The sequence below is a fragment of the Cyanistes caeruleus genome, chromosome 4, assembly GCF_971803275.1.
Source record: "Cyanistes caeruleus chromosome 4, bCyaCae1.hap1.1, whole genome shotgun sequence".
NCBI lineage: Eukaryota > Metazoa > Chordata > Aves > Passeriformes > Paridae > Cyanistes > Cyanistes caeruleus.
In genome coordinates, this window is record NC_141704.1 from 33,504,935 (window position 1) to 33,528,489 (window position 23,555).

Below are 23,555 nucleotides of genomic sequence, written 5' to 3' on the forward strand. Positions count from 1 at the left end.
TCCTGTTTGCAGTGCTGGTGTTGAGCTTTGTGTCTTATTTTGCAGTGTTATTATCTGCTCTGTTTCCCTGCTAGGGTGAAGCCTCCAGGTCACTGAGGGCAGCACACACAAGAATGGTGTTTCCTGTGACACCTTGCTGGTGAAACTGGGAGATATTGGGGCAGTTGCCACACAGTGGGGACCAGATGTGTCCTGCTGCCCTTTAGCGGCCAAGGGATGGTAGAGCAGTTTGAAGGACTTCTGAGGAATGACTCATGACCTACAGAACTGATCTAAACACAGGAGTGGGTGGAACTGGCAGCCCAGGTGCTGTTGAGGCTGACAGAGATCTTAGTGGTGCTTTACCAGGAGGAGACTGGGAGATTTGCCTTTTCTTTACCACTAGTCTTTCAGTGTGGAGGGCTGCACCCTCCAGCACTGCCAAGAACATACCAGGGTAGTGTGAGAGGGGTTACAAGCAAAGGGTTCTTCCTTTGTTTACTTTCCTGTGTCTTGTTGGCTATGGGCAGTGCAGTCTTATCCTTTTTTTTTTTTTTAACCCCAGAGGGGATTTCTGTACTGTGGGAGCGGAGCCCACCCCATGAGGACAATTCACAGCCCAGTCCTGAGGTTGAACTAAAGCAGTTTTTGCCATTAGAACAGGAGAATGGTTGGGAAAGTGGTGTAAATCCTTTTTGTTCCCACTTGGCAACTTTCTTTAACCTTGGTGGACCTGAACTTGCCATCCCTTGACCTGTGCTTTAGTGTCCAAGCAAGAGTGTTTCACCTTTGTGTGGGATCTGGCACTCTGGAGCTTCCTCTGCAGAGACCAGTGCTGAGTACAGTCCGTGAGCACCCTGTGGAGGAGGTGTTTTATAGGAGACAAATGTGAGTCACTCATGTGATGTTTAGCCGCTGGTTTTTGTCTTGGTTGTGTGCCAACAGAAGTGTTCTGAAGGCTGTAGGGCACTGATGGTGGGGAAGCATCAGTGGAAAGGTCTGATGGGCATAGTTTAGCCTAACAGAAAATATGTAGGTGACTGCACTGACACTTGCAGTGGGTTCTGTGTCCACCTATGCACTGGTTATGTTGCATGAGATGGATTCATCTTTGAGGGGATGCTCAGCTCTAAACCTGTGCAGCTGTTGTGGTCTGAAATGGTTGGAAGAGAAGAATGGCAAGCAGCAGTCCAGAATAACCAAGGTCTCTAGTTCCCAGAACTGTCTGATTTGCTTAAGGAATATGTTCTAGCCTCTCAGGAAGCTAAGCAGGACAAGTTTCTGCATCCTGAATTATATGCAAAGTGGATGATCTGAATGGTCCCTGCAACCAGAGCTGGTTTTGATTTCTTCTGCCTTGTGTGAGGACAGAGGCAGTGGCCTGCATCTCCACATGGGAGGAAACTAAATGTGATTTTGCAGCAGTTTGTGACAGCAGTTGGATTTATATCATCAATCCCTGTTTCATATGTGCTTTGCCCTAAGAGCACAGTCCAGAGATTGGTTCTGTCCTGCCTGCTGTGAATTTACCTGCATTTTCAAGAAAGCTCGGTCTTGCCGTTCTTTGTGTATAACAAGGGGATTAAAAAAAAAGATTAATGGACAGCTGTTTTCCTGTAAGCCTTGTAGTTTCAAATTCACCTTTGTCTGGAGGTGCTGCTGCTGGAAGAATAAGCTGTACAATAGGCATGGTCAGAGCATGTCCTCTGAAGCACATGGGATCTGGATGCTAAGTGAGGGTTCCGTTTCTGGCTGCTGGGGCTTGCAGGGGGCAGAGGATCAGGAAATTAAATGCTAAAGCCTGCTACATCAGGGGATGGGCAGAGAGCTACAGTTTCTGGGCCCTATGGGCAGTGCTCGGGCTAGTGACCAGTGGCAAAGTCTGGCTGTGCCCCACAGATGCCTGTCACAGAGCTGAACTGCACCCACCACCTTTCCAGGGTGCAGAGGCAAAGCAGCAGTCATGTTGGTACAGTGAGAAAGTGCCTACCAGCAGCACCACCAGCCGTCTGTAAGGGTTGGCAGCCTGGCACTGGCACTGTGCAGGGGGACAATCAAGTCAGTCAGATGCTTGTGTTTGCAGTAGCACACCATGGCTTTGGCAACAGCACCGAGGGCTGTACTTTGGGATGAGACTCTGGCTTGCTGCCGAAGACCCTGCGGGCAGGACTAGCTATCTGTTGAGAGATGTTTACTTTTGCCATTGTTTTCTCCTGTCCAAGCAGGCTAACGTGACTCAGAGTTTTCTCAGTGTCCTTCCAGCTTTCAAAATTGGCTGCCTGGCAAAGACAACTTCCCAGGAGTGCTGTAAAAACAGACCCCTCCTTCCCACCATCCCGTGTGATCCACTCTCACTCCAGTGCCCTTTGGTCAGCGGAAGTAAAGTTGCTCTGGGGGATTTTGCTGCACTTTTTGTTCAGCTGCCAGCTGGACTTAGCACCTGGGGGCTGCCCAGTTGTGGAGAAAAGAGGCAGGTAGCATGCAGGGGCCCAGTAGCTGTGACAGTGAAAGTCAGGAGGCTTAGCAAGAAATGAAAAATGAAGATACACTGCTTGCCAAGCACCAGCTGGGAATCTTACACTTGGTCCCACAAATTTGGCCTCACAGAAGCTTCTGTAGGAGTAAACCCAGTGGCCACAGATTGAAGAGCCAGTCAGCAGGAGGGGCTGCTGTAGGGAGCTGGGTGCCCTCCCATTGCATCCCTGCAAATAGAGGGGTTGTAGCCCTCATTTTTTCTGTTTTTCAAGAGCAGTTTCGTTTTTATTCCCTTAGCCAGCACCAGAACCCCCATGAAAGCTGACCCCAGAATTATCAATTTAAACATGGAGAAGGAAAAATGTCTCCATTAAGGAGTACTTACACCTAAGTACTGCTCACTCAGTTAGGTGGCTGAGTAACCTGGGCTCCTCATATAGTCCCCTGAGGTATGTGGCTCCTCCAGAGAACATTTCAGTATTGCTGAGAGGAGTTCCTGAAGCTGGGAGACATGAGTGGCCATGTGCAGGGTCTGTTGCTTTCTGCAGAGCCTGAAGTGGAGAGCTGTCGTGCCAGAGACTTGTATTTATTTGGTTGCCATGGTGCATAGCTAGCACTATATTGTCTGGCTTCATAGCAAGGGGTGGTGCCATAGCCCACGGCACTTTTGCCTAGCTTCGTCTGCTAGAACCTCATGTGATATAATTTCCACGCTGTTGGGTATCAGCAGCCTGCCAGGTATGTGTCTTGCCTTTACAAATACAGTCATGTAGCATTAACAGCAGCCGCTTTGATTTTTTGCTTGGCTCCTAATCCCCTGGGAGCATACATGCTCACTGGTTTGACCAGTAGTTTGCATGACTCAGATGAAGAAATGCACGGGGCTTCTTTTGGCTAAGAATCTGTGGAAAAAGCAGCCCAGATTACCACAACTACCTGAGAGATATTTTCTTTCTCTCTGATCTCTTGTCCCTTCTGGAGACAGTGTTTAGTTTTGCTGGGTCAGAAAGTTTAAGCAAAGCTTCCTGTCTGTGCTGAGATATGTCACCAGGAGGATAGCATGGGATTGATAAAAAGGCAATACACCAGCAGTGCCATTTTGTTAGCATAGGCCTATAGATTTGATAGGTCAGTAGTGAGCTGTAGTGGAATTTCCTTTGGAGACCAAGTGGAGATTAAAGCTACTGTTTAAAGGCCACATAGCTGAGAGGGAGGCACTTTATTGCCTTCCATGGTAGCCCAGGTCTCAACTCTGCTCATCCCACAGCCAGCTACTTTGATGAGTTCTTGGTGGTCACTAACACAGGTGACAGCTGACAGCTGTCATCACAGCAAGTGGTAAACAGGTCATGTGCTGGGAGCCACCAGAAAGGTCATTCTCACAGACAAGTAGGCCAGAATCGCTGCTGTTTTTCAAAAGAGATGCTGGTTCTCTGAGAGGGTCCTTTTGCAGGGACATCAGAGAACTGATGGCTTCATGTAGGCGGCACAGGCAAGGTTAGCTCCCCAGTCAGATTTTCACAGGGACAGAACCCTTTACATGTCACCTCTGGTTCTCCAAAAGACTAGGTCTGGAGAATGCAGAGTGGTAGTTGATAGCTGATGTGGCATCTCCTGGGAAATGCTTTGATTCTGTGTTGTCTGTGCTTGCTGTTTTCCCTTCACCAAGGGATGCAGCCAGGCTCCATGCTGTTGCTAATCAGTTGCTGGCAGAAACCTGCTCTTCAGGGACACGGCTTGCATGTCTGGTTATTGTGAGGTGCTCGGGGTTAAAGTCAAGGCATGGTAGGTGGGACAGGCTGCTGATGTGGCTGACAGTCAGAGAATTGTTTTGCTGTTGCGTGACCTTTGTGCTTCATGGCCAGCTCGATGACCAGGGTGTTCTCTTGTACTCTCACATATTCCTGTGCCCAGGGCCACTGGCGTCCAGTCAGGTTTGTTTTTCAGTTTGGAAATGAACTGGAGACATCAGCCTCATCTTCTTCTAGTGGTGATATAGAATGCAAACAGTTTTCCAGATATTTTCTCAGAAAACATGAGGCAGCAGTGATATGAGATTGGGTCCCTTTTTCCTATCTTCTCCACAATCTGTCAGTCATAATCCCAAACCAGTTTTCTCAGGTGGGATGGGGGCAATAATAAGTGCAATGGCTGAGAAGATATGAAATATGTGCATTATACCTCTGTCCAGAGACTGTGATTTAACTGCTTGGGAAACCCAGTACAGAGGAACTGTGAGAGATGGAAACCTGCCCAGAAAAGGCTTGAAAGGATATCAGGAAGAGGACCCAGCTCTGACTTCATTGTGTCAAATGTTACTTGCAACACGAGGTTCTTGGTCCAAAAGCAGGAGTTTTGGGTCCTGCATTGTGATATGGTCCCACTTCTTCCCAAGGGGGCTCTCTCTGTGTGACCAAGCACTCTCCACAGGCAGAGTGAGACATGGATTGCCCTCCCCACAGGGAAGTGGGGCTTAAGCTCTGGGGCAGGTCTCACAGAGCTTGTCTGTATGCAGATAGACACTGCAGGGGTTTCATAGCCAGGCCTGGTCAGTGCTGGAAGCTGCCAGGCTGTCTGTACTTTTGGCCAGATGTCAAAGCCCAGGAAATCATGCTGAAGCAAGCAGTGGTTTTGCTCTTGTCCGGTATCTCATCAGGCCACCAGCTAACACTGGCAAAGGAGAGCTGATTTAATCTGGCTTGTAGCTGGCACACAGGCATGTGGGGAACTGCCAGCATCTCTGTGGCAGGTTTGGGGGGTGCATTTTGCCTCTGTTCACTTGAGGCTGTGGTTCTTTTCCCCAGGCTTCTCCCCGGACTCCCACATCAAGCACCTTTGACCTCCAGATGAAATTTGTGTGTGGCCAGTGCTGGAGGAACGGGCAGCTGGTGGAGCCAGATAAAGACCTCAAGTACTGTAGTGCCAAAGCCCCCCACTGGTGAGCAATTCAACCTTCTCTTTCCTCTACCCCTCTTCAAGGGCAGGAATTTTTTATCCTGCCTTCTCCAGGGCTTCATTTGGCTCCTTTGGAAGAGGCTGTAAGGTTTCCTAGCAGCCTCTCATTGCTCGGGATGTTCATCACTATAGCAGGCATTGCAGATAGCTGTTTTCCAGTTTCCTTCTCTCTTTACTGTGTGTATTTGCTGCCAGCATCATGCAGACTGTTACTCCTGGCACAGGCAGTCCAGCTCCCACAATTCCCTTTTCTCCCAGTTCCTATCATTTCTTCTTACCAAGAGCACAAAGAGCGTTCTCCTCTGCAGTGTTTATACTCCTGGCTCTTTGCATATGTATGTCAGGTCACCATTAACAATGATTCAAGATATTCTGCTTCCTTTTAAATTAGTTTCCCTTGGCTCTTTCATTGCTTTGATTGCTCCTCTGTGATGCATGTCATGACTGTTTGCACCTCTTGACTCCTTGGGGCCCATGAGAATGGTGTGATAGAAGCACTGAATCACAGAACAGTTTGGACTGGGAGAGACCTTTAAAGGTCATCTAATCCAGCCATCCTGCAATGAGCAGGCACATCTTCAACTAGATCAGGTTGCTCAGCCTGACCTTGAATGTTTCCAGTGATGGGGCATCTACCACCTCTCTGGATTGTGCCAGTGTTTCAACACCCTCATCATAAAAAATTCCTTCCTTATATCTTGTCTGAATCTACCCTCCTTTAGTTTCAAGACACTACCCCTTGTTACAACACTACAGGCCCTACTAAAAAACTTTGTCTCCATCTGTCTTACAAGTCCCCTAGAAGAGAAATATTGTCTGGGAAGTCATGGGTCATGGAAATGTGGCCTGTCTCACCCAAGCAGCCTGCAGGGATAGGATGGAAGGGTTTATAGAACCTCTGTTCCCATAACACAAGCCACAAAGGCACAGCCCAGCTTCCTCTTGTAAATGTAAGACTTCTGTTGAAGAAGAGACAGAGGCAGAAGTTTCTGGAGGAAGTAAGCAGGTGAGATTGCTTTCTGGGATGGGAAAAATAATACCTCCTTGTGCAGCTGCTGAATTGAGCTGGGGTTTTTGCTCAGGGTATCTCCTGGTGATCCCTTGCTGGAGCTGCAGGAGGATAAGTCTTGGCACTGTTCATAAGGCAGTGCTTGTAATGACTTGCATTTCTATTGCACCTTTCAAGCAGAAAATATTCCCAAGTATTTTTCATGGATCTGATTGCACAAGAATTGGCTGTGTCAAAGGGTGGAATGCAGCTGTTTAATAATCCATGGTGATGCCATGTGAGATTTGGGGAAGATTTTTGGGGCTTTATGAAAAGAGGAACCCCAGGAAATAAGTAATTTTCCGCACAAGAAGTCCTCCTAAAACAGCCTTCTTGTGGCTTCTCCATCACAGATGTGCATGTCTAGGAACAGCCGGATTGTGCAGGGACAAACTGGACAGGAGGGTCTGCTCATCTCTCAGTATTTAAGGGTCTCTGTTCTGCTCTTCCTTATGCCTCTCTTGATTTATTCTCTCTTCTTCAGTTGGACGAAGGAGCGCCGTGTCCTGCTGGTGATGTCCAAAGCTAAGAAGAAGTGGGTGTCAGTCCGACCACTGCCTTCCATCCGTAATTTCCCACAGCAATATGATGTAAGTCCCATGCCTGGCACAGCCAGGTGCCACATCCCTCTCCCTTCCACCACGGTGCAGTGCTTTGAGGGCTGCTCCCTTGAAGACCTGTCAGGGAGGCAAGCACATACTGGCTGAGATGGGAGGTAAGGCCAGACTGATGGCAGCAAAACACTTCCAGCAAAAAGATGGAGCAGAAGAAGGAGCAGCACCCATTTAAACCACTCTACGCACAAATGTGAGTTTCCAGTGCTGCTAAGGTGTAACAAGAACTGTTAAAGCATCTCTGCTGGCACAGGATTGGGGAATGAAATTTAAGACTCCCCTTAGGTCAGGGTTTCTCAATGTGGGTGAGAGGCGAGATGCTTAGGAGAAGCCTATCCCTTCCTTCACTGTGACTGTGCCGCTTTGGATTATGAAACTTGCTCACAATGGGTTTTGAAAGCAAAACTAAGATCTCAGCTAAAAAACACGTGCTGTGAGGAAAATTACAGATATCCAGCCTCCAACACCAGGCCCAAATGTAGTGATAGTGAGTGGATTTCTCCCTCTCCTTTTCTTTTTCCCTGAAAGGAGAAAACTCCTTCCCCTACCCTATGGTAGGTCCTGCTTTCTGTGCCAGGACAGGGGGAGAGGAGATGATTAGTAAATAGGATGTTTAGAAAGCATCTCATTTTCTCTGGCAATGATGCTGTTGGTAGCTGTGTGTGCACCACTGTAGTCTAAGGAATCTGTGAGACCTCTCTTCACCCACACAGAGATGGCTGGAGAATGAGTCACCTTTGAGGACCAGCAGCTTGATCACCAGCAGACATTATTGGGTCAATCCAGGATTCTCCCTGCTGTTGCCCTGTACCTGCTCCCAGTCACCTATGGAAATGGCAACAGCTGGTGAACTGACTGTGTGTTTATGTCATCAGGAGACTGAGGAGAAAAATCATGAGTTAGTGATATATAAAGTGTCCTGTTTGCAACCTCTCCTGTGCAATTTAATGTCCCAGCTGGTTATCAAACCCACTTTCCCCTCTAGCAAGGACTGATTGTAGAGATGCTAAATTTTTCTCTCTGTCTTTTAACAGTTGTGTATCCATGCACAGAATGGCAGGAAATGCCAGTATGTAGGCAACTGCTCCTTTGCCCACAGCCCTGAGGAGAGAGATATGTGGACCTTCATGAAGGAAAATAAAAGTGAGTGGGCGAAATGTGAGCCAAAGAGTTTGGGGAGAGGGAAGAGGACATTTGGGCATCTGGAGGGTCTGTTAAGACATGTTCTTGACAACAGAGATGGAGCTGGACAAGGCTGCTGCCTTGAGTTTAGGTGGGATTATGGGTCAGGTCTGTCTACAGCTGCTCTTTTCTTAAATGTGCATGTATGTCTTGAGCCCCTTGCCGTGGGACTAGTGCACAATAGTTTTATGTCTTACATTGCTTCACTGCTGCCCTCTCTTTCTGCATCACTTTTGAATCCACCCTCTCCTGCCCCTACAGTTGCCTGTAACATCCCAGGCTTGGTTCTGTGTGGAGCTCTGCCAAAGCACCAGTCCTGGCCTGTAGCTGCTTCTGTATCTTTCTTGTCTGTCTTCTATCTGCCTTGGCTATCTTACTGATATCTGCTCATATCTCTTGGTCCTGGGCTGTGGCACTCCCTGCTCATGGCATTGTATTCAAAGGGGTGGAGTTAAGATTCTGAATGAGAACATCGTTGGGTGGTGCCCTTGTGGAGGAACTTATCTGTACTTAATTCTGCAGGCTTACGTTTTGGGCAATAGTTGGGGGGCTGCCCATATCCTGGACAGAAATCCTGATTTATTCAGATCAACAGGAAGCTGGGGAAAAAAGGGCCAGTTGTCCAGGTGCTCACCTACCTCTGTTGGAGCTGGAAAAGCCTAAAGGATTTCATGCCTGCCCTGAGTTTTTTTGATTCATATGGTTCTGTGGAGGGTCTTTCTCTCTGCTGAACCAAACTGTTATTTGTTGTAGTTGAAAGCATATCATTGCTGGGGCCTTTAGAGCACATCATACCAATCTGGGTGTGTTAGCTCAAGCACAAAGGTGAATCTTCAAACGACAGTGTGAGCTCAGTTTGGAGGAATTTGCATTCATTATCCCCAGTTGCCTCAAGATCCTCAATTACCCATTTAGCAAGGAGTAAATCACTAATGCATCACACTTAGAGCATCATATTGATGTCTGCAAACATTTATCTTTCCATGGCTTCTCTCAGGAGCTGATCTTGCAGCGGCAGATGTCTAGTTAAAGCTTCCACCTCCATTTTGCCTTCCCAGAAGTATGCTGAGTGACTTTTAAATCAAATGCCATGTGATACATTTCAGTTCTCTGGGCAGGTTTTGAACTTGATGCAAGCTATCATTAGGTCTTCCTCCCCTCTGCAGTGCTTCCTGTGGCCACCTTGCTTAGGGGCTCTCCTCCCTCTCTAGTGCTGAGGGTGAAGCTTGGGCTCAGAGGGAAGAGATGGATCTGAAGCCAACCCTGCCTTAGCTTCCTGGCTGGATGAGATGTCTTCTGAGGTCGAGCAGAATCAGGCCTGTTGGAGAATTATCTTGTGGGGTGAATTCCAAGGAGGTCTTGTGGCACTTTGCCACCTTTCTGAAAAGTTTGTGTGGCTGTTGTCACAGTTGCCCCTTGTCTGATAGATGACACCCCCCATGCCAGGTGGTGTGGTGTCAGTTTGGCTTCTCTCCCCAGGGATCTTATCTGAGGAGGTGACAGGGGGCGCAGGCCTTCAGTCTGGTGCTGCTGCACATGCAAGGGGAGGGAAGGGCTTCCCCCACATTTGTCCTTTTCTCATAGCTTGTGCACTGGGTGGGAGGTTGTCTGAGTGGCTTCATGTGTTGCCTTTGTGCAGTACTAGATATGCAGCAGACCTATGACATGTGGCTAAAGAAACACAATCCTGGGAAGCCTGGAGAGGGAACACCACTCACCTCACGAGAAGGGGAGAAACAGATCCAGATGCCCACTGACTATGCGGACATCATGGTAATAAGCTGATCTCTTGTCCCTCATTCCTCCTCCCCCTCCTCCTCCTCCTCCTCCTCAGTGCTGCCAGCCTGCCTCTTTCCTGTGCTCCAGGTGTGGCTCGAAGGGACTGCATTCCTCTAGTGGAATAGAACCTGTATTAACGTAGGTTGAATGGACAGCTTGGAGCGGCACAATAGAGGCAGCATAGCTGAAGTGGGAAGAGATCAACCTGGGGTCAGCAGGGCTCTACAATGGCTTTTCTGTTAATCCTCACTCATTAGAGTCTACCTTAGGTTCCCTTTTGCGTGGGCTCAGCCTCTTTCCAGGCCTCCTGCCTCCTCCTGGGCAAGTTGGCAAAACCATTGCAGGCCAGTCAGAAGAGGGAGAAGCTTGGAGAAGAGCTTGGAGAAGAGCTGGCACAGAAGCCTTGGAAAACTAGAGGCAAATGTGTCTCCTTATGCCAGGGGTGGTACTGGTGTAAGGTTCTGTGCTGCTGAAGAGTCCTGCATTGCCTATGAACCCAGGGACCTTGTGGTGAGACCCCACTGGGGCCATCAGCAGGGGCAGGGGGACCATTTCAATAAACTGAGCTGCCCAGTTCCCTAAGCCTGTTGGAGCCATAGATAAACTGTGACAGAGCATTTCCTCTGTTCCCCTTTAGTGTCAGCACAATTCCCTAAAGATGATATGGCAGAGAAGCGTGGGTCAGTCATAGACTGAGTGGAGCTTCCAGGATGCTCTGGAAGGAGAGGGGAAGAGGGAATGCCAGCACAGGGAAGGCCAATTGATATGAATGTCATTGCACTGACTGGCCCTTTTCCCTGTCTGCACGGGTTAGATGGGCTACCACTGCTGGCTCTGTGGGAAAAACAGCAACAGCAAGAAGCAATGGCAGCAGCACATCCAGTCGGAGAAGCACAAGGAGAAGGTCTTCACCTCAGACAGTGACTCCAGCTGCTGGAGCTACCGCTTCCCCATGGGCGAATTCCGGCTCTGCGAGAGGTACCATTGTCTCATCTCCCTCCTGTGCCACTGCTGCAGGGACAGGGTAACAGGCCCAGGGCCTCTGTCATCCCTCCTCATCCTCTCAGAGTTCTCAGAGACTTCTGCATGGAGGAGGAGTGGGATGAGATGACAGGTTTGGGTGACAGTGAGGCTGTCTTGGATCACAGAGGTGCTCAGCCACAATACTGTGGGGTAAAAATACTGAGCATGTGTCTTTAGAAAAGGAGAGCTTCCTGTCTGCACCTGTGCCCTTCATAGCCAGGACGCTTTCAGCTCCCAGGCTGCTGAACAGTCTCCTCGACCCAGTGCTTGGGGGAATCCCAGGTGCCTTATTAAATGGTTTGAATGTCTAACGTCCTCTGAATCAGCACATTAAGGTGCCTTCAGAAAGCTCATGATGGTTAAAAATGCCACTTTGGTTAGCAAAAAGATTCTTGTCTTTCATGCTGGTTACCTGGCATTTCCTCTGTTGTGCATTGGTTTTCTCTCATCCCTCTGGTCCAGTTCCAGCTCACATTTTTTTGTGCTCTCGACTAAATCCCCTTGTAGCCACTGCTCTTTTCGCTGCTCTGTTTTTTTCCCAGCCTTGATGTCTTTCCCACTTGCACACGGGTTTGTAGGAGAATCAGCTCACCCTTAAAAAGGAGAGTTCACAGCATGTTTCAGTGAGTCCTGATCAAGTATCCCAGACAGGGAGCTCAAACCCATGTACTGGGGTGCCCCCTTGACTGTGCTCCTTGTGCTGGCAGGTTCCAGAAGAACAAGACCTGTCCTGAGGGAGAGGAGTGTCGCTATGCCCATGGGCAGGATGAGCTGACAGAGTGGCTAGACCGGAGGGAAGTGCTGAAACAGAAATTGGCCAAAGCTCGCAAGGACATGCTGCTCTGCCCCAGGGATGACGACTTCGGGAAATACAACTTCCTATTGCGGGATGATGTATAGTATGAGCTGGGAGGAGTCTGTCAGCAGCAGAAACACGGGGTGGGTTTTCCGAGTGGCAGTAGCAGGGAGAGCGAGATCTCTGTCTCGCAAAGAGAACTTTTTCTTTCCTTTTGTTTTAAGATTATGAAATGATGATTTATTAGTGAATGAATTTGTGAATTTGATTCTCGTTGGCCAGCGACGCCATGCTCACTGAGATTGTGATCCATCTTTTCTCTCTTCTTTTCCCCAAATTCTCCTTCCACTTCATCTTTTTGTTTTTACTGTCCTTCATTCAAAGGAATTAATTCAGTCTATACTGGGCTGCAAATCAGAGAATTTCTCCTTGTGTCATTCTTCTGTCTTTCAATTCAGAGTATGATTGCAGAGATGTGGAGGACAAAGCTGAGAGAGAGGGACAAAAAGTTGTGGATGCCCCATCCCTAGAACTATTCAAGGACAGGTTGGATAGAGCTCTGAACAATGTGGCCTAGTGGAACATTTTGGAAGGTGTCCTTCTAAATTACAGGGGGATTGAAACTAGATGATCTTAAGGTCCCTTCCAGCCCAGACCATTCTATGATTTTTATGAAATCTGGTGAATAGGTGACCACGAATTTCATACGTTCCTTTCCTCAGTGCTGCAGACTAAGCCCCACTTACTCTGCTGCAGCCTTCCTGTTCTTCTGGGAGTTTGGTACCAGAAGAAATGGGAATTGTGGTACAAAGAAGGAAAACCACTAGATTTAGCTTAAAACATCTAGGCTTATGCTCCAGCTGTCTATATTGCCCCGAGACATCAGCTGTTGGTGAGGAGGATAACAGCTGCATGGTATAAGGAGTGCAGAGTAAACACAGCAAAGTAATGAAACTGCTTGCAGCAGTGGGAACTGGGTTGTAGGTGACTTCAAACTCCAGCTGACTGTGTTCAGAAAGCAAGTTGGTGACTTCTCATTAGATGTCTTTTTCAGTGTTTGGCAGGTATTCAGGGCAGATAGTTTGGGTTTGGTTTTTTGGCTGGTGTGATTGGTGCAAGTAAAACAGAACCCATCTAGGATGTGTAGTGGAGTCTGTGACACAGTGCATGTCACTGAAATCCATGCAACAGTATCAGTCAGGAGGGAGGTGGTCACCAAAAGGAGCCTGTGTTTCTGTGTTGCTTTGTGTCCTGAAGAGAGGGAGGGAGGTAATGGTGTTCTTTCTTGCTCTTTAAATGGCATGTGTTTCTTGTTACTTAGAGCTGCATTTTTCCCTGCACTGCCAGAAGAACTGGGTGGGGACCCATTTAAAAGGACACCATTGCGCAGCATGGGCAATGTTTAACTAATGAGAATCCAGCTGGAAGCACTTACCAGTACCAGAGGTCCAGCCCCCTCCTCCTCAGAGCCAGGGCAGGGAGCACAGTGCAACCAGGATGTGACCCAGAGCAGGGACAGTGGTGGAGAGCAGTGGCCTGCGTCTGTGCTGCCTGATGTGTGCTTTGATGAGGCAGCCAGTAATGCTGAACTCTGGGACAGGAGTTTTGCTTTTATAAGTGGCAGCAGTGAGAAGCAGTACTGCTCTGAATGCCAGCTTTGTCCTTTCTGGCAGTCTCATCCTGTAAGCAGGAAACGTGTCCCCTGACCTGAGCTTCCCTCTCCATCTCTCCTGCAGTCCAGCTGTGCTCTGCAGTTTTGCATGCATGGATGGCACCATCCACTCAAACACAAACACATCTCCCTCCCAGCCTTTGTCAGGGATGTCTTTTTCATAGAGAGTCTCCCAGGACAGCAGTTTCAGAGCCCTTGGGGCTGGTAGGGCTGTATCCATGGTAAATACAATCTGGCCATGAACTCTTGGTGCTTTGGCATTGCTGAATCCTCCCATTCCTCTCTGCTCCCATATCCTTGGGGCTCAGAGCTTCAGGAGAGATGGGATGTGAAAATCAGGAGATGTGGAGATGATGTGGGACAGCTGTCACCTTTCTAAACCAGCCTTCAGGAGGGTGCTTCAGTTCCACTGGGATAGTTAGGGTCCAATTATGGAGCAGCAGGCACTGGATTCTGGTCTGGAATCATTCCAGAGACATGGTGTGCTCTAAGTAAACTGAAAGCGCCTCTGCACTTAAAATCATTAAGTTTAAAAAGACCTCAGAGATCATCAAGTCCAACTGTTAACCTGGCACTGCCAAGTCCCAGACTAAACCATGTCCCAAAGTGCCACATCTACATGTATTTTTAAATATCTCTGGGGATGTTGACTCAGCCTCTTTCCTGGGCAACTTAACCACTTTTCTGCTGAGCTTTTTTCCTCTCCTTTAAAATATGGACGGTAGTCTGTGGTTTGCTGTGAGCAATATCGGACATGGCGGTTTCTGAGTGGTCAGGTGCTGCATTTTCTCCTTTGTTCTTTGTGGTAGCTATGGTACCTTCTGATCATCCTTGTGCTCAACTTTAGAGGTGGGAGGAGACAGGCATCAGCTCCTGGGTAATCTTGTTCTGCTCTTCTTGGGCAGAGACGCCAAGGAAGGAAATTGGATTGGGGAACACTGGAATGTGTTTTTTATTTTTAAAACAAACCTGCATCTCTAGTGTGACTCTAGCGTTCGCTGAGCCATGATTTCTCATGCAATGAATGACTTGTGTAGGTTATAGAGTGGGTTACTGTCCCCTGTCCCCCTCTCTGCAATGAGAGCTGAGCTTCTCAGTGGGGCTTCAGAGGTTCAGGCTGGGGCTGAGGTGGGGAGAGGGTGAGAGTGAGATGAGGTGAGGTAGGCCCAAGGTCATGGGGGTTGCATCAAGTGTCTCTTTGTTTTACCTGATATGATAACCTGGTCTGTGGTGTTGCAGTACTTCGTCACCAGACTTGTTTTAGTGTGTATATATGTGACCCCTCCCATGAAGCATATATACACAGGTATTAAATATATCGCTCTATATAATATTATATGTGTGTGGTATCGAAGGAATCTTTTAAATGATGGTAAAGGAAAAGGACTCAGGCCAGGAAACGCAGCATCTCCAGTTTAAATATGAAGCCTTTTATTTGGGATAGGGAAAGGGAAATAATAAAAGAGGGGAGGGTTTTGTATAGATAGGTATAAACTCTGAGATGGGACAGGTTTCTCTGTTCACATTTTTGAAACCCTTTAGGATGCCCTTGCAGTTCCACCTCAGTGAGAGAGTATTAACTAGTATTAGCATTATTATGCTAACTAGTGAGTAAAGTTTTAATATAAGGCTTTGCTTATATTATTTAAAGGGACACTGTGAAAGGCAGGAAGTTTCACACTGACTTCCCAGGCTTGCTTTATCAAGCCAAGAGGGTTTTCTTCAGCATATTATGTGCTCTCAGCAGAAATGCTCAGTGCTCGCAGTTCTACAGCAGATAAATCACAAGTTGTAGGGGCTGCTTCAGTGGTGGGTTCACAAGACCCTGTGATAACTCTCTCTTCTTTATTTGTGTAAGAGAAGAAGAAGGAAATTCTGCAGCACAGAACCAAATTTGAGGGTTATTAACAAAGAAAGTAATGTTTTAATTTTATAACATTAGAAGAAAATCTCATATCCTGTAAAATAACTACAGACATTCACACAGAACAGAAATTTATTAAATGCTGAAGGGCTTAGTGAAAATCTTTTCCCAAATTCTTTGGTAGGGGCAGGAATTTAGGTGACACCAACATTGGAGTTAACCTGGCCTTTACAGGGAGAAGTAAAAAATAATGATAATAAAAAAACAAACAAAAAAACCCAAAAATTACCCTACTTAGCTTGTAGGAAAACTGTATGTCAAAAATGGATGGGTTTTAGCAAGTGAAAGGAAAAGATTGCAAGGGGATGCTGCAGTTCTGAGCTGGGTAGTAATGATTTTGAGTCCTTTAATATGTCTTTGTATTAATATAATTTAAGAATACCACGCTTTACTATTAAAAAAGAACTTAGTATCTTTCATAAGGTCTAGTATCAGGATAATTATGTAGATGTTTTAACAACATTTTTGTTTTTGTTCTTAAATAAAGAAAGAAAAACCAAACTTGCTTATTTTAGCCTTTGTAATAGAAAATAAAAGTGTGCACTTTAAACCCTCTCCTGATCCAAGTGTTTGTGTTTTTCAAATAACCTGAAAAGGATTTTATCTTGCTTTTGGATTTCCCTGCTGCGAGGAGGGAAGCAAAGGGAGCACGTCAAGCATTGGACCACTGTGGCTTTCTCCCATCTTTAAGTATAATCAGCAGCTCTTCTTGCTGAGTGGAAAATTGTCTATGTGTGTATCAACAGCTGATGGAGTTCTTCATCAGACACACAGTTCTTGTGACCTTTAGGTGTATTTAAGATGTTTTTCTTTCCCTTGAGTGTCAAGAATCCATATGCTCTGAATTAACACATACTTTCAGGTGTTTGGGTAACCTGTGTTTTGAAAGCTCCAGTAATCAGGTCTTGTAAACACCTTCATCTAGGGATTCTTCTGTGTAGGCTGCTCTGTTCAACTGGGTTGGCCAGTTCTTTTGCCTGGCAGTGTGCACCCTGCTAGGGAACGTGTCCTTAGCCCTACCCACTGAGTCGCACACAGCTTGGGCTGTGGGAAGCATCTGTGCACTTGCTTTCCTCCTGGAGAGGATGCTATGTAAGGAAACTGCATTGGGGGAAGAGGTCAGTGTGAAAACATTTATTAATAAACCCAGCTTCTTTATTTTTGGAATCCATCATGTTGCAGATTAACCCACATTCTTGGTAAAATCAAAACTGGAGATGCGGTGAAGATAGGGGGATCCCAGGGATAAGACCTGTTACTGCTGTATAAACTGGTAGTGACCAGAAGGTCACATCTAGTGAGGCCTGAAGAGACAGGATTTGTCAAACATCTTTATGTACCTTCATACAGACATAAGAACTCATGTCCTTCTGGTCAAAGAAGAGGCCTGAACACATTCTTATAGCGCATGGGGAATGAGGAGCTGTGTGCACTTCCAAGGTGCATCGGTTGAGTGCATAAAATGTGAGAGACATTAGTTTTACATTCCAAAGATTGTTGAGGCCATGCTGGCAAGAGTTGAGGGTAGCTTTTCCAGTACAACTGAAACCAAAATTGTCAAATTGTGAGACAGACAAAGCATCAGGGGAAAAACACCTATTTTCCTTGCAGATTTGAGCCTCAGCTGTAAACTGGTGTTTCTTCACTGAAATAAACTTGCATTTTGGAGAGGAAGAAAAGGAGTGTTGATTTCAGTAATCAGATCTTCCTAGGAACTTCAGCAGATACAAAGACAAGGCAGAGAGAGACCCAGGTCAGCCAGGAAAAATCCAGGCTCTATGGAAGATTGAGAGGAGCAGGGTAGAAACCCCTGAGAGGTGGGAGGAAGGCTTCATATTGAATATGGTTAATGCCATCACACAGCAGCCTGGCAGAGGGAGTTTGCTGCAGATGAGAATCAAAAGCAATCCTGTAAGTGAGTCTGCCCACCACACTATAGAGAAACATATCTGGGCAGTGACAGCAGATGATACAAATGCTGTCATCCTCTTCACTGTGTTTGCTGCTGCAATTGCAGCCAGGAATAAGGGTCATGTGTGTGAGGTGTGTTGGTCACTGGCTGGGCAGAGGATGTAACCATGTAGGGCAGCTGGGGGGAAAAACTGGGGCAGAAAGCAACAAGCTAAACAGTAAAAGAGGCCTGGATGGGAGTGACTGGTTGGAGGGAAGTGGAGGAGGAAAGGCTGTGGGTACATCAGCTGAAGCACACAGCTGTTTGATATGTGGTGGAGGAAGGCACTGAGCAGACTTGGGTGCTATGGGATGGCTCTGGGTAGAGGTTCTGTGGACACACAGCTCTTGAAGCTTCCTGGAAAGCTGCAGCTCTGGTCTGGAGCTGAGCCATGTCTCATTCAGCCTGATTCTTTTCTCTCCAGGATGGGAGTGGACAGGACAGGATCCGTCCATTCCACATAACCCCTCTCCCTTTCCAGATTGATTGTCACCTCCTGTTTCTCTGCGGTTCACCCTCCAGACAAGAGCAGTGTGTCCTGGTGTTGCTGGGACAGGAGTGGTGTTACCTGAAAACAGATCCAGGTACAGCAAAGAAAAGAGCAGGGACCAAACCAGATGACAGCTCCAGTTGATTCATTTCCCACTGCAACAGTGCTGTCCCTAGCAGCTCCTAAGATTGCCCCTTTCAGGGATGCTTCAGTTTATCTTATGTCTGTGCCCCAGAAAACTAGCCTTAGGAAAGCAGAGAAAGCCGCAGGAGCCACAGACATAGCAGAGCCCCAGTAAATAGGGTCATGCATAACCATCTGGATTAATCCTCAAAAAAATGACATTTAACCAGGGGTGGGATGGAAGTCTCTAAACTCAGATGCCAAAGTAGATTTGCTTGCTTTGAACTGGAAAAACACTTGGCTCTGGAGGTGCTCTTTGGCGTATTTCCTTTGTTCTCAGTGGATTTCCTACGTCTGCCTTAGCTGGGGGCTACCAATAGCGCTGCAGCCCTCCAGGCAGATGGTTGAGAAGGATGAAGAGCTGCATAGTTTTGCTAATCAAATACCAAGGCACGTGCCCCCATCTGTACCCCAGCAAAGCTCTGAGACAGAGAGGGAAAGTCCTGCTTCCATGGGACTGAGATGGCCTCAGTTCTCCTCAGTAAAATTGCTTGAGAATAACTGCAACACAGCTGGGCATTGCCCCTGGGAGCTGTGGTGGGGATTCAATACAGTGTTTCAAAAGAAGCTCTAGGCAGTCTGGAGCTTCTCCTTTCAAGACCATTCATGTCTTGGCTTTGGGGTATCAGTAGCAGCCAAACTATCCAAACTTTTTTAAGGGTCATTTGTTTTCTTTCAGCCCACATGCCTTCCCCAGGCTCAGCTGACTCCTGTATCTTTCCATCAAGCTCAGACCTCTTGTACTGCAGGATTTCTGCTCTTTCTGGGGACCATGTTGTTCTTAGCAGGTGTGAGTAGGAAGAGATGGCTGACAGACAGCTCAGGTCCTTACAGACAGCCTTGGTTGTGAGAGGGAAGCAGCCACAGGAATGTGTCTCTTGCTGTCCCACCCAATGATCTCCTGTGGCCTAACATCACTGGCCTTGGATTTCCCCATCCTGCTTTCAGCCCCCTGGTTTATTGCTGTTCTTGGCACCTCCTAGACTCTGCCTCCTGCCAAGGCTTGTTCCAAGAGCTCCCAAAGCTGCCTCTGTCCAGGCTGCCAGAGTGTTTTCAGAGCAGGGAAATGCAAAAAAGCAGCTCTAGGTGTCCTTCCTGCTCAGGACAGTACAACTTCTGGTGACCCCAAGACCTTTTTTCACGTTTTCTCCCTGCCCAGCACCTAGTTCTCTGGCAAATGGCACCTCACAAAGGAAGGCCACGTGCAGAGAAGCAGAGCTGAGGTGAGCCCAGCTGCCATGTGAGCACCCCACAAAGGAGGAGATGTCTTGGCGGGGGTGGTGGGGAAGCAAAGCTCATTAACTTTTTGGCACTCATTTTGGGGAATTAGTTTTTAGAAATTCTTTTGCCTCGGGCGGGAGGTGCAGGCACTTCCACTGAAGTTCACTGCATGGCTGGGAGGTCCCAGCACTGCTCCTCCACACAGGGAGGCAAGCAGGCACATATGTACACATGCATAGGCACATGTATGCATGCCATACACTGCCAGGGAAGGAAGCCTTTTCAGAGGTAGGAAGGGAGCTCTGAGGAGTGAGGCCTCATCAAGTCTGCATCTGTGTCACATGTTGCTACCATCAAAAGTACCCAAAGAGTTGCATGCCCATGTTGCAGGCACCAAATGGATCCAAAGGACCGAGCCCTAGTCCCGCTTTCCATCAGCTGTCCGTGCTGGCTTCATCACTCCTTCTCTCACCTCCTTTACTTCAAAGTAATCTGCTGTGGATGCTGACACCCCTGTGGTCTGGCCACAGCCTTCCCTTCTGCTGCCATTCTGGGTATCCCTGCAGCTCCATGGAGGTCTGTTAGCACTAGCAGCATCTCAACTCAGAAAAAGACAAGTTTCTGGGATGTGGTGCAAGTGTCCTTTCAGAATAGCCATGGTGAAACAGTCTACAGGCCTCTGCCAAGGTGAGAAAAATTCCCTGCCAAGCCCAGTGCACCATACAAGTAAACAGTTAAGTCTGGAAGCTGTAAGGGGAATGTACAATTGTCCTAAGAACTAGCAGATAAACAAAAAATTGGACGGATGTCTGTAAAGAGGCAGTGATTGACCTCTGGCAAACGCTTTGCTTGGATAAAAGAAAGAGGAAACTACTTACCAAGCTGGGTTTGGTGTGAGAATCAAACCCTGCAAGTGGGCCTGGAGCCTCCACACAGACTTTGAGGAGTAGGCTTGATTTGTGGGATGTGCAACAGAAAAGTCTCATGTGAGGAGGTACAGAAATTTCCAAATAATGGCTGTGCTGCCAGTGTGAATGGTCTTGGGTGACTGAAAGAAATGGAGAAAGAAAGGAAAATTCTCTTGCTTCATGAACAGCGGATTTTGCAAATCTTATAGAGGCTTCTACACATTTTTATCCTTTCTCACAGATTCACTTCAGGGGAGTGTCATCTTGTATGTCACCACAAAGGCCCTTCAGTACAGCTGGTTTCTGCCTGTCCTTTGTCACTGCCAATGGGCCCCAGATCATACAGAATACATAACAGCAGGTTTCATCTTTGGGGAAACATTAATTTCACTCTCCTCTTCCTAGCTCATCTTTCAAACAGAATAGGATATTTAAATGTATTTATCCCTTTGCCAAGGTGGGTAGCATGCTCTGAGGGTGGATGGACGGCCGGCCGGCCGGCCGGCCGGACAGATGGATGGATGGATGGATAAATAATACTGTTGTGTAAGCTTTGTGTCCTTAGAAAATCAGACAAAAAAAAATTATTTTCTAAGAGGAGACATTCCATTAGATTACCAAGCCAAACTTTCACCTTATAGGAGGAAGCTGAGATAACAGCAATTAGTAATAATAATTACTAACGCCTTTCTTAGGTCAAATGTCATTGCTGCTGCTGGATTCCCCATCAGCTGTGCTTTGAGACACACCTGAGAAACAACTGAATTCCCTTTTGCAGTGGTGGCCTTATAAATTGATGATCAGCTAGATGCCGCCACCAAGGACAAGACCCACAGCAATAATCTGCAGGAGTTTCTGACTGAGGAGGCACACAAACGTGCCACTGGTTCTTGTTTTGGGTCTGAGGATGGCTGCAAGACACTGGCAGGAACAGAAATAGGGGAAAAGCTCTGTGAAAGTGGCCCTGTGGAGGAGTTGAGGGAATACTCCTGGGGCTGAGGGAAAGATGGCAACTTGGAGATGTGCACAGAGAACTCCCTTACCCAGCTCCTTGTAATGAGCAGGTTTGTATCAGAATGTATTCTGAATGTGTGAAAAGATTCTTCAGGGTCTCAAGCTGCCAGCAAGGCTGTACGTATGAGTAACACCTCAGTAGTATTGCTCTACAGTTCACTTTGGGCCCAATGGCACACCTCTCTAGAGAGGTCCCATTAGAGACTGGAATAGAATTAGAGGTTTTAAAAGAGACATTTACATGCTTTGGTACCAGCAGAGGCACCTGAGCACTGCAGGAAGACAAAGGGGTCAGGGGAAGGAAGGTACAAGAATTGGTTGCTTAAAAAAATCCCATTTCTTTCCAAAAAAATTTTAAAAGGAGGGAGAGTAAGGCAAATGTTGAAGTACCCACAATCCTCCCCTCAGGACTGCTGAACACACTCCTTGGGCAAATGTGCCAAAAGGTTCTGCCAGGACAGCTGGGTGGTGTGAGTAGCTGCTGCAAGAGACCTGCAGAAAATACAGAGAAGTTAGCCCTGGCCTCTGCCAGTTAAATTTGTGTTCCTGGAGTTTGGCCTTTACCATCGCATTAGGTGCCTCCTTTTGTGTGCCATCCACTTAGGGCCAGTATAAGTTGACTATGGCTGGTTGAGTCTATGAGAAAATGTGCTGTTAAGGGCTGGCTGGGCTTCTGAGTGATGCAGCACCTCCACTAAAATAGGATCACAAAAACAATAAAACCACACCTGATCTGACAACAGCCAACATCATTTGTTGCAGCCAGCACAAATGATGCAATCTGTGGCCATGCCTGCATCTTTCCAGAGAAAACATTTCAATTTCTTTCACTAAAGCAGCTCAAATGCTCAGCCCTCCATGGCAGGGACATGGGGGCAGACAGATTGCTTCCCTACTGCTATGACTATACTCCATAGTATAGTTTCTGATTCCCTGAGGCTTGAAGACAGGGTGGTGTTGATGCATCCAGCTAATAACATTACCCAAGCTCTTCTCATGAGCAGGAGCTCATTGTTCAGGGATTCTGAATCAAGAGGGACACACAGCATTGGTAGGAGACTTTGTGGACATGGCAAACACCAGATGAGATGTGTATCTCGTCACTCTCAGATCTCTAGACAAAAACTTAAGAGATTTTCATTACAGGCTAATAATTCAAATTGCTAAGTGACAATTTAGATAATCTTTAAGGTGCTTTCCAACCCAAACCATTCCATGATTCTATGATTTTTTTTCTGAATGAATGTATTCATTTTCCAGAGCCATAAATGTCAGCCAGTTGCTGCAGCAGCTGCTGTGAAGTTCTTGGGTCCCTCCAGACATGTGACCAGATGTTTGTTCAGCTTTCATATCAAGTTTGAGCCTGGGACAAAACCAGGGGGTCCAGCTGCACCTGGCACTGGACAGCTACCATGCTCCCAGTCACTTTCCCTTGCCAGCCTGTGATAAGAAGCAAAACTAGGCATATATGACAGTAGTTGTCCCAAACATCAATGATGCCTTGCATGACTGAGTGACTCCAGTCTTCCAGAATGGACTGGGAGATTTCAGGGAAGGATATGGATCTCCTGGCTGGCAGGCTGTGCTCCAGGAAGGAGAGATGTGATCATGTCTCTTGCTCACAGGAGCCAGAATGCACTGACCATCTGCAGACTCAGCTGGCTCCAGCTTTGGGTGGATGGAGAACACTGTAACAGCCCGGGTTAGTATGGGACTGTTCCCTGAATGGCTTCATCACGGATGGTTATCACTGGCTCAAAATCTGAAGAGGTTGTATCATAATTACAAATTCTACTAAACAAACTGTTGTGTGATTTCTGATTAGATTGGGATCTAGATCATGAGGCTTCTCCTGCTAAACTGAAATTCTCAACCACCCAGCCTGGCTAGGTAATTTTTTCATTTTGGTTTCTACTGGGTTAAATCAAATGCATTTCCTCACGGAACCAAACACCATGCATGATTTGCTGGGCTGTGTCCAATTGCTGTGGCTCGAGATATTCCTACAGAGCAGCGTATACCTGGAATACCTGGTTTCTACCTACTCACACTGGCACTGTAAGGCTGAGACTGGCAAAACGGACAGGAACAAACTGAGAAATAAAGGCATTTCTGTTGAAACACCACACTCTGCAAAAGAAAAGACCACAGCACATGTAAGATGCTACTTCCCACACCAGGTTCTGAAAAGAGGATCAGACCTTTATCCTCCTATCTCCAGTCCTTTTCTCCATGCTAAAAATTTCACTGACAGGAGAGGAGGGGCTTTGTGTGCTCAAGATCTTACTTAACCAGTTGTTACCAGGGTATTTGCAGGGTTCATGAACTCTCTTCCCGTACA

General features: G+C 47.2%; 1 protein-coding gene and 1 long non-coding RNA gene across 22 annotated transcripts in view; one reads left to right on the forward strand and one right to left on the reverse strand.

The window, feature by feature from the left end:
• The window catches only part of ZC3H7B (zinc finger CCCH-type containing 7B), a 51,534-nt gene extending 35,532 nt beyond the window's left edge, over nucleotides 1-16,002 (forward strand). For all 19 annotated transcript variants that reach the window (XM_086885701.1, XM_086885702.1, XM_086885703.1 and 16 more), the window contains 6 exons: nucleotides 5,259-5,392; nucleotides 6,942-7,047; nucleotides 8,106-8,214; nucleotides 9,893-10,026; nucleotides 10,847-11,010; nucleotides 11,763-16,002. In XM_086885701.1, the coding sequence (XP_086741827.1) occupies nucleotides 5,259-5,392; nucleotides 6,942-7,047; nucleotides 8,106-8,214; nucleotides 9,893-10,026; nucleotides 10,847-11,010; nucleotides 11,763-11,955 (840 nt within the window). In that variant the 3' untranslated portion in view covers nucleotides 11,956-16,002. The remainder of the gene's footprint in view (nucleotides 1-5,258; nucleotides 5,393-6,941; nucleotides 7,048-8,105; nucleotides 8,215-9,892; nucleotides 10,027-10,846; nucleotides 11,011-11,762) is intronic.
• LOC111934566 (uncharacterized) overlaps nucleotides 551-23,555 on the reverse strand; it is a 28,033-nt gene continuing 5,028 nt past the window's right edge. Inside the window, exons 2-3 of one of the 3 annotated variants that reach the window (XR_002867263.2) lie at nucleotides 20,171-20,340; nucleotides 551-7,134 (exon numbers count right to left, since the gene is read on the reverse strand). This is a non-coding gene — a long non-coding RNA (uncharacterized LOC111934566). Of the gene's footprint in view, nucleotides 7,135-14,932; nucleotides 20,040-20,170; nucleotides 20,341-23,555 lie in introns of those variants that run through there. The other 2 variants (XR_015285854.1, XR_015285853.1) reach the window with 2 other exon arrangements.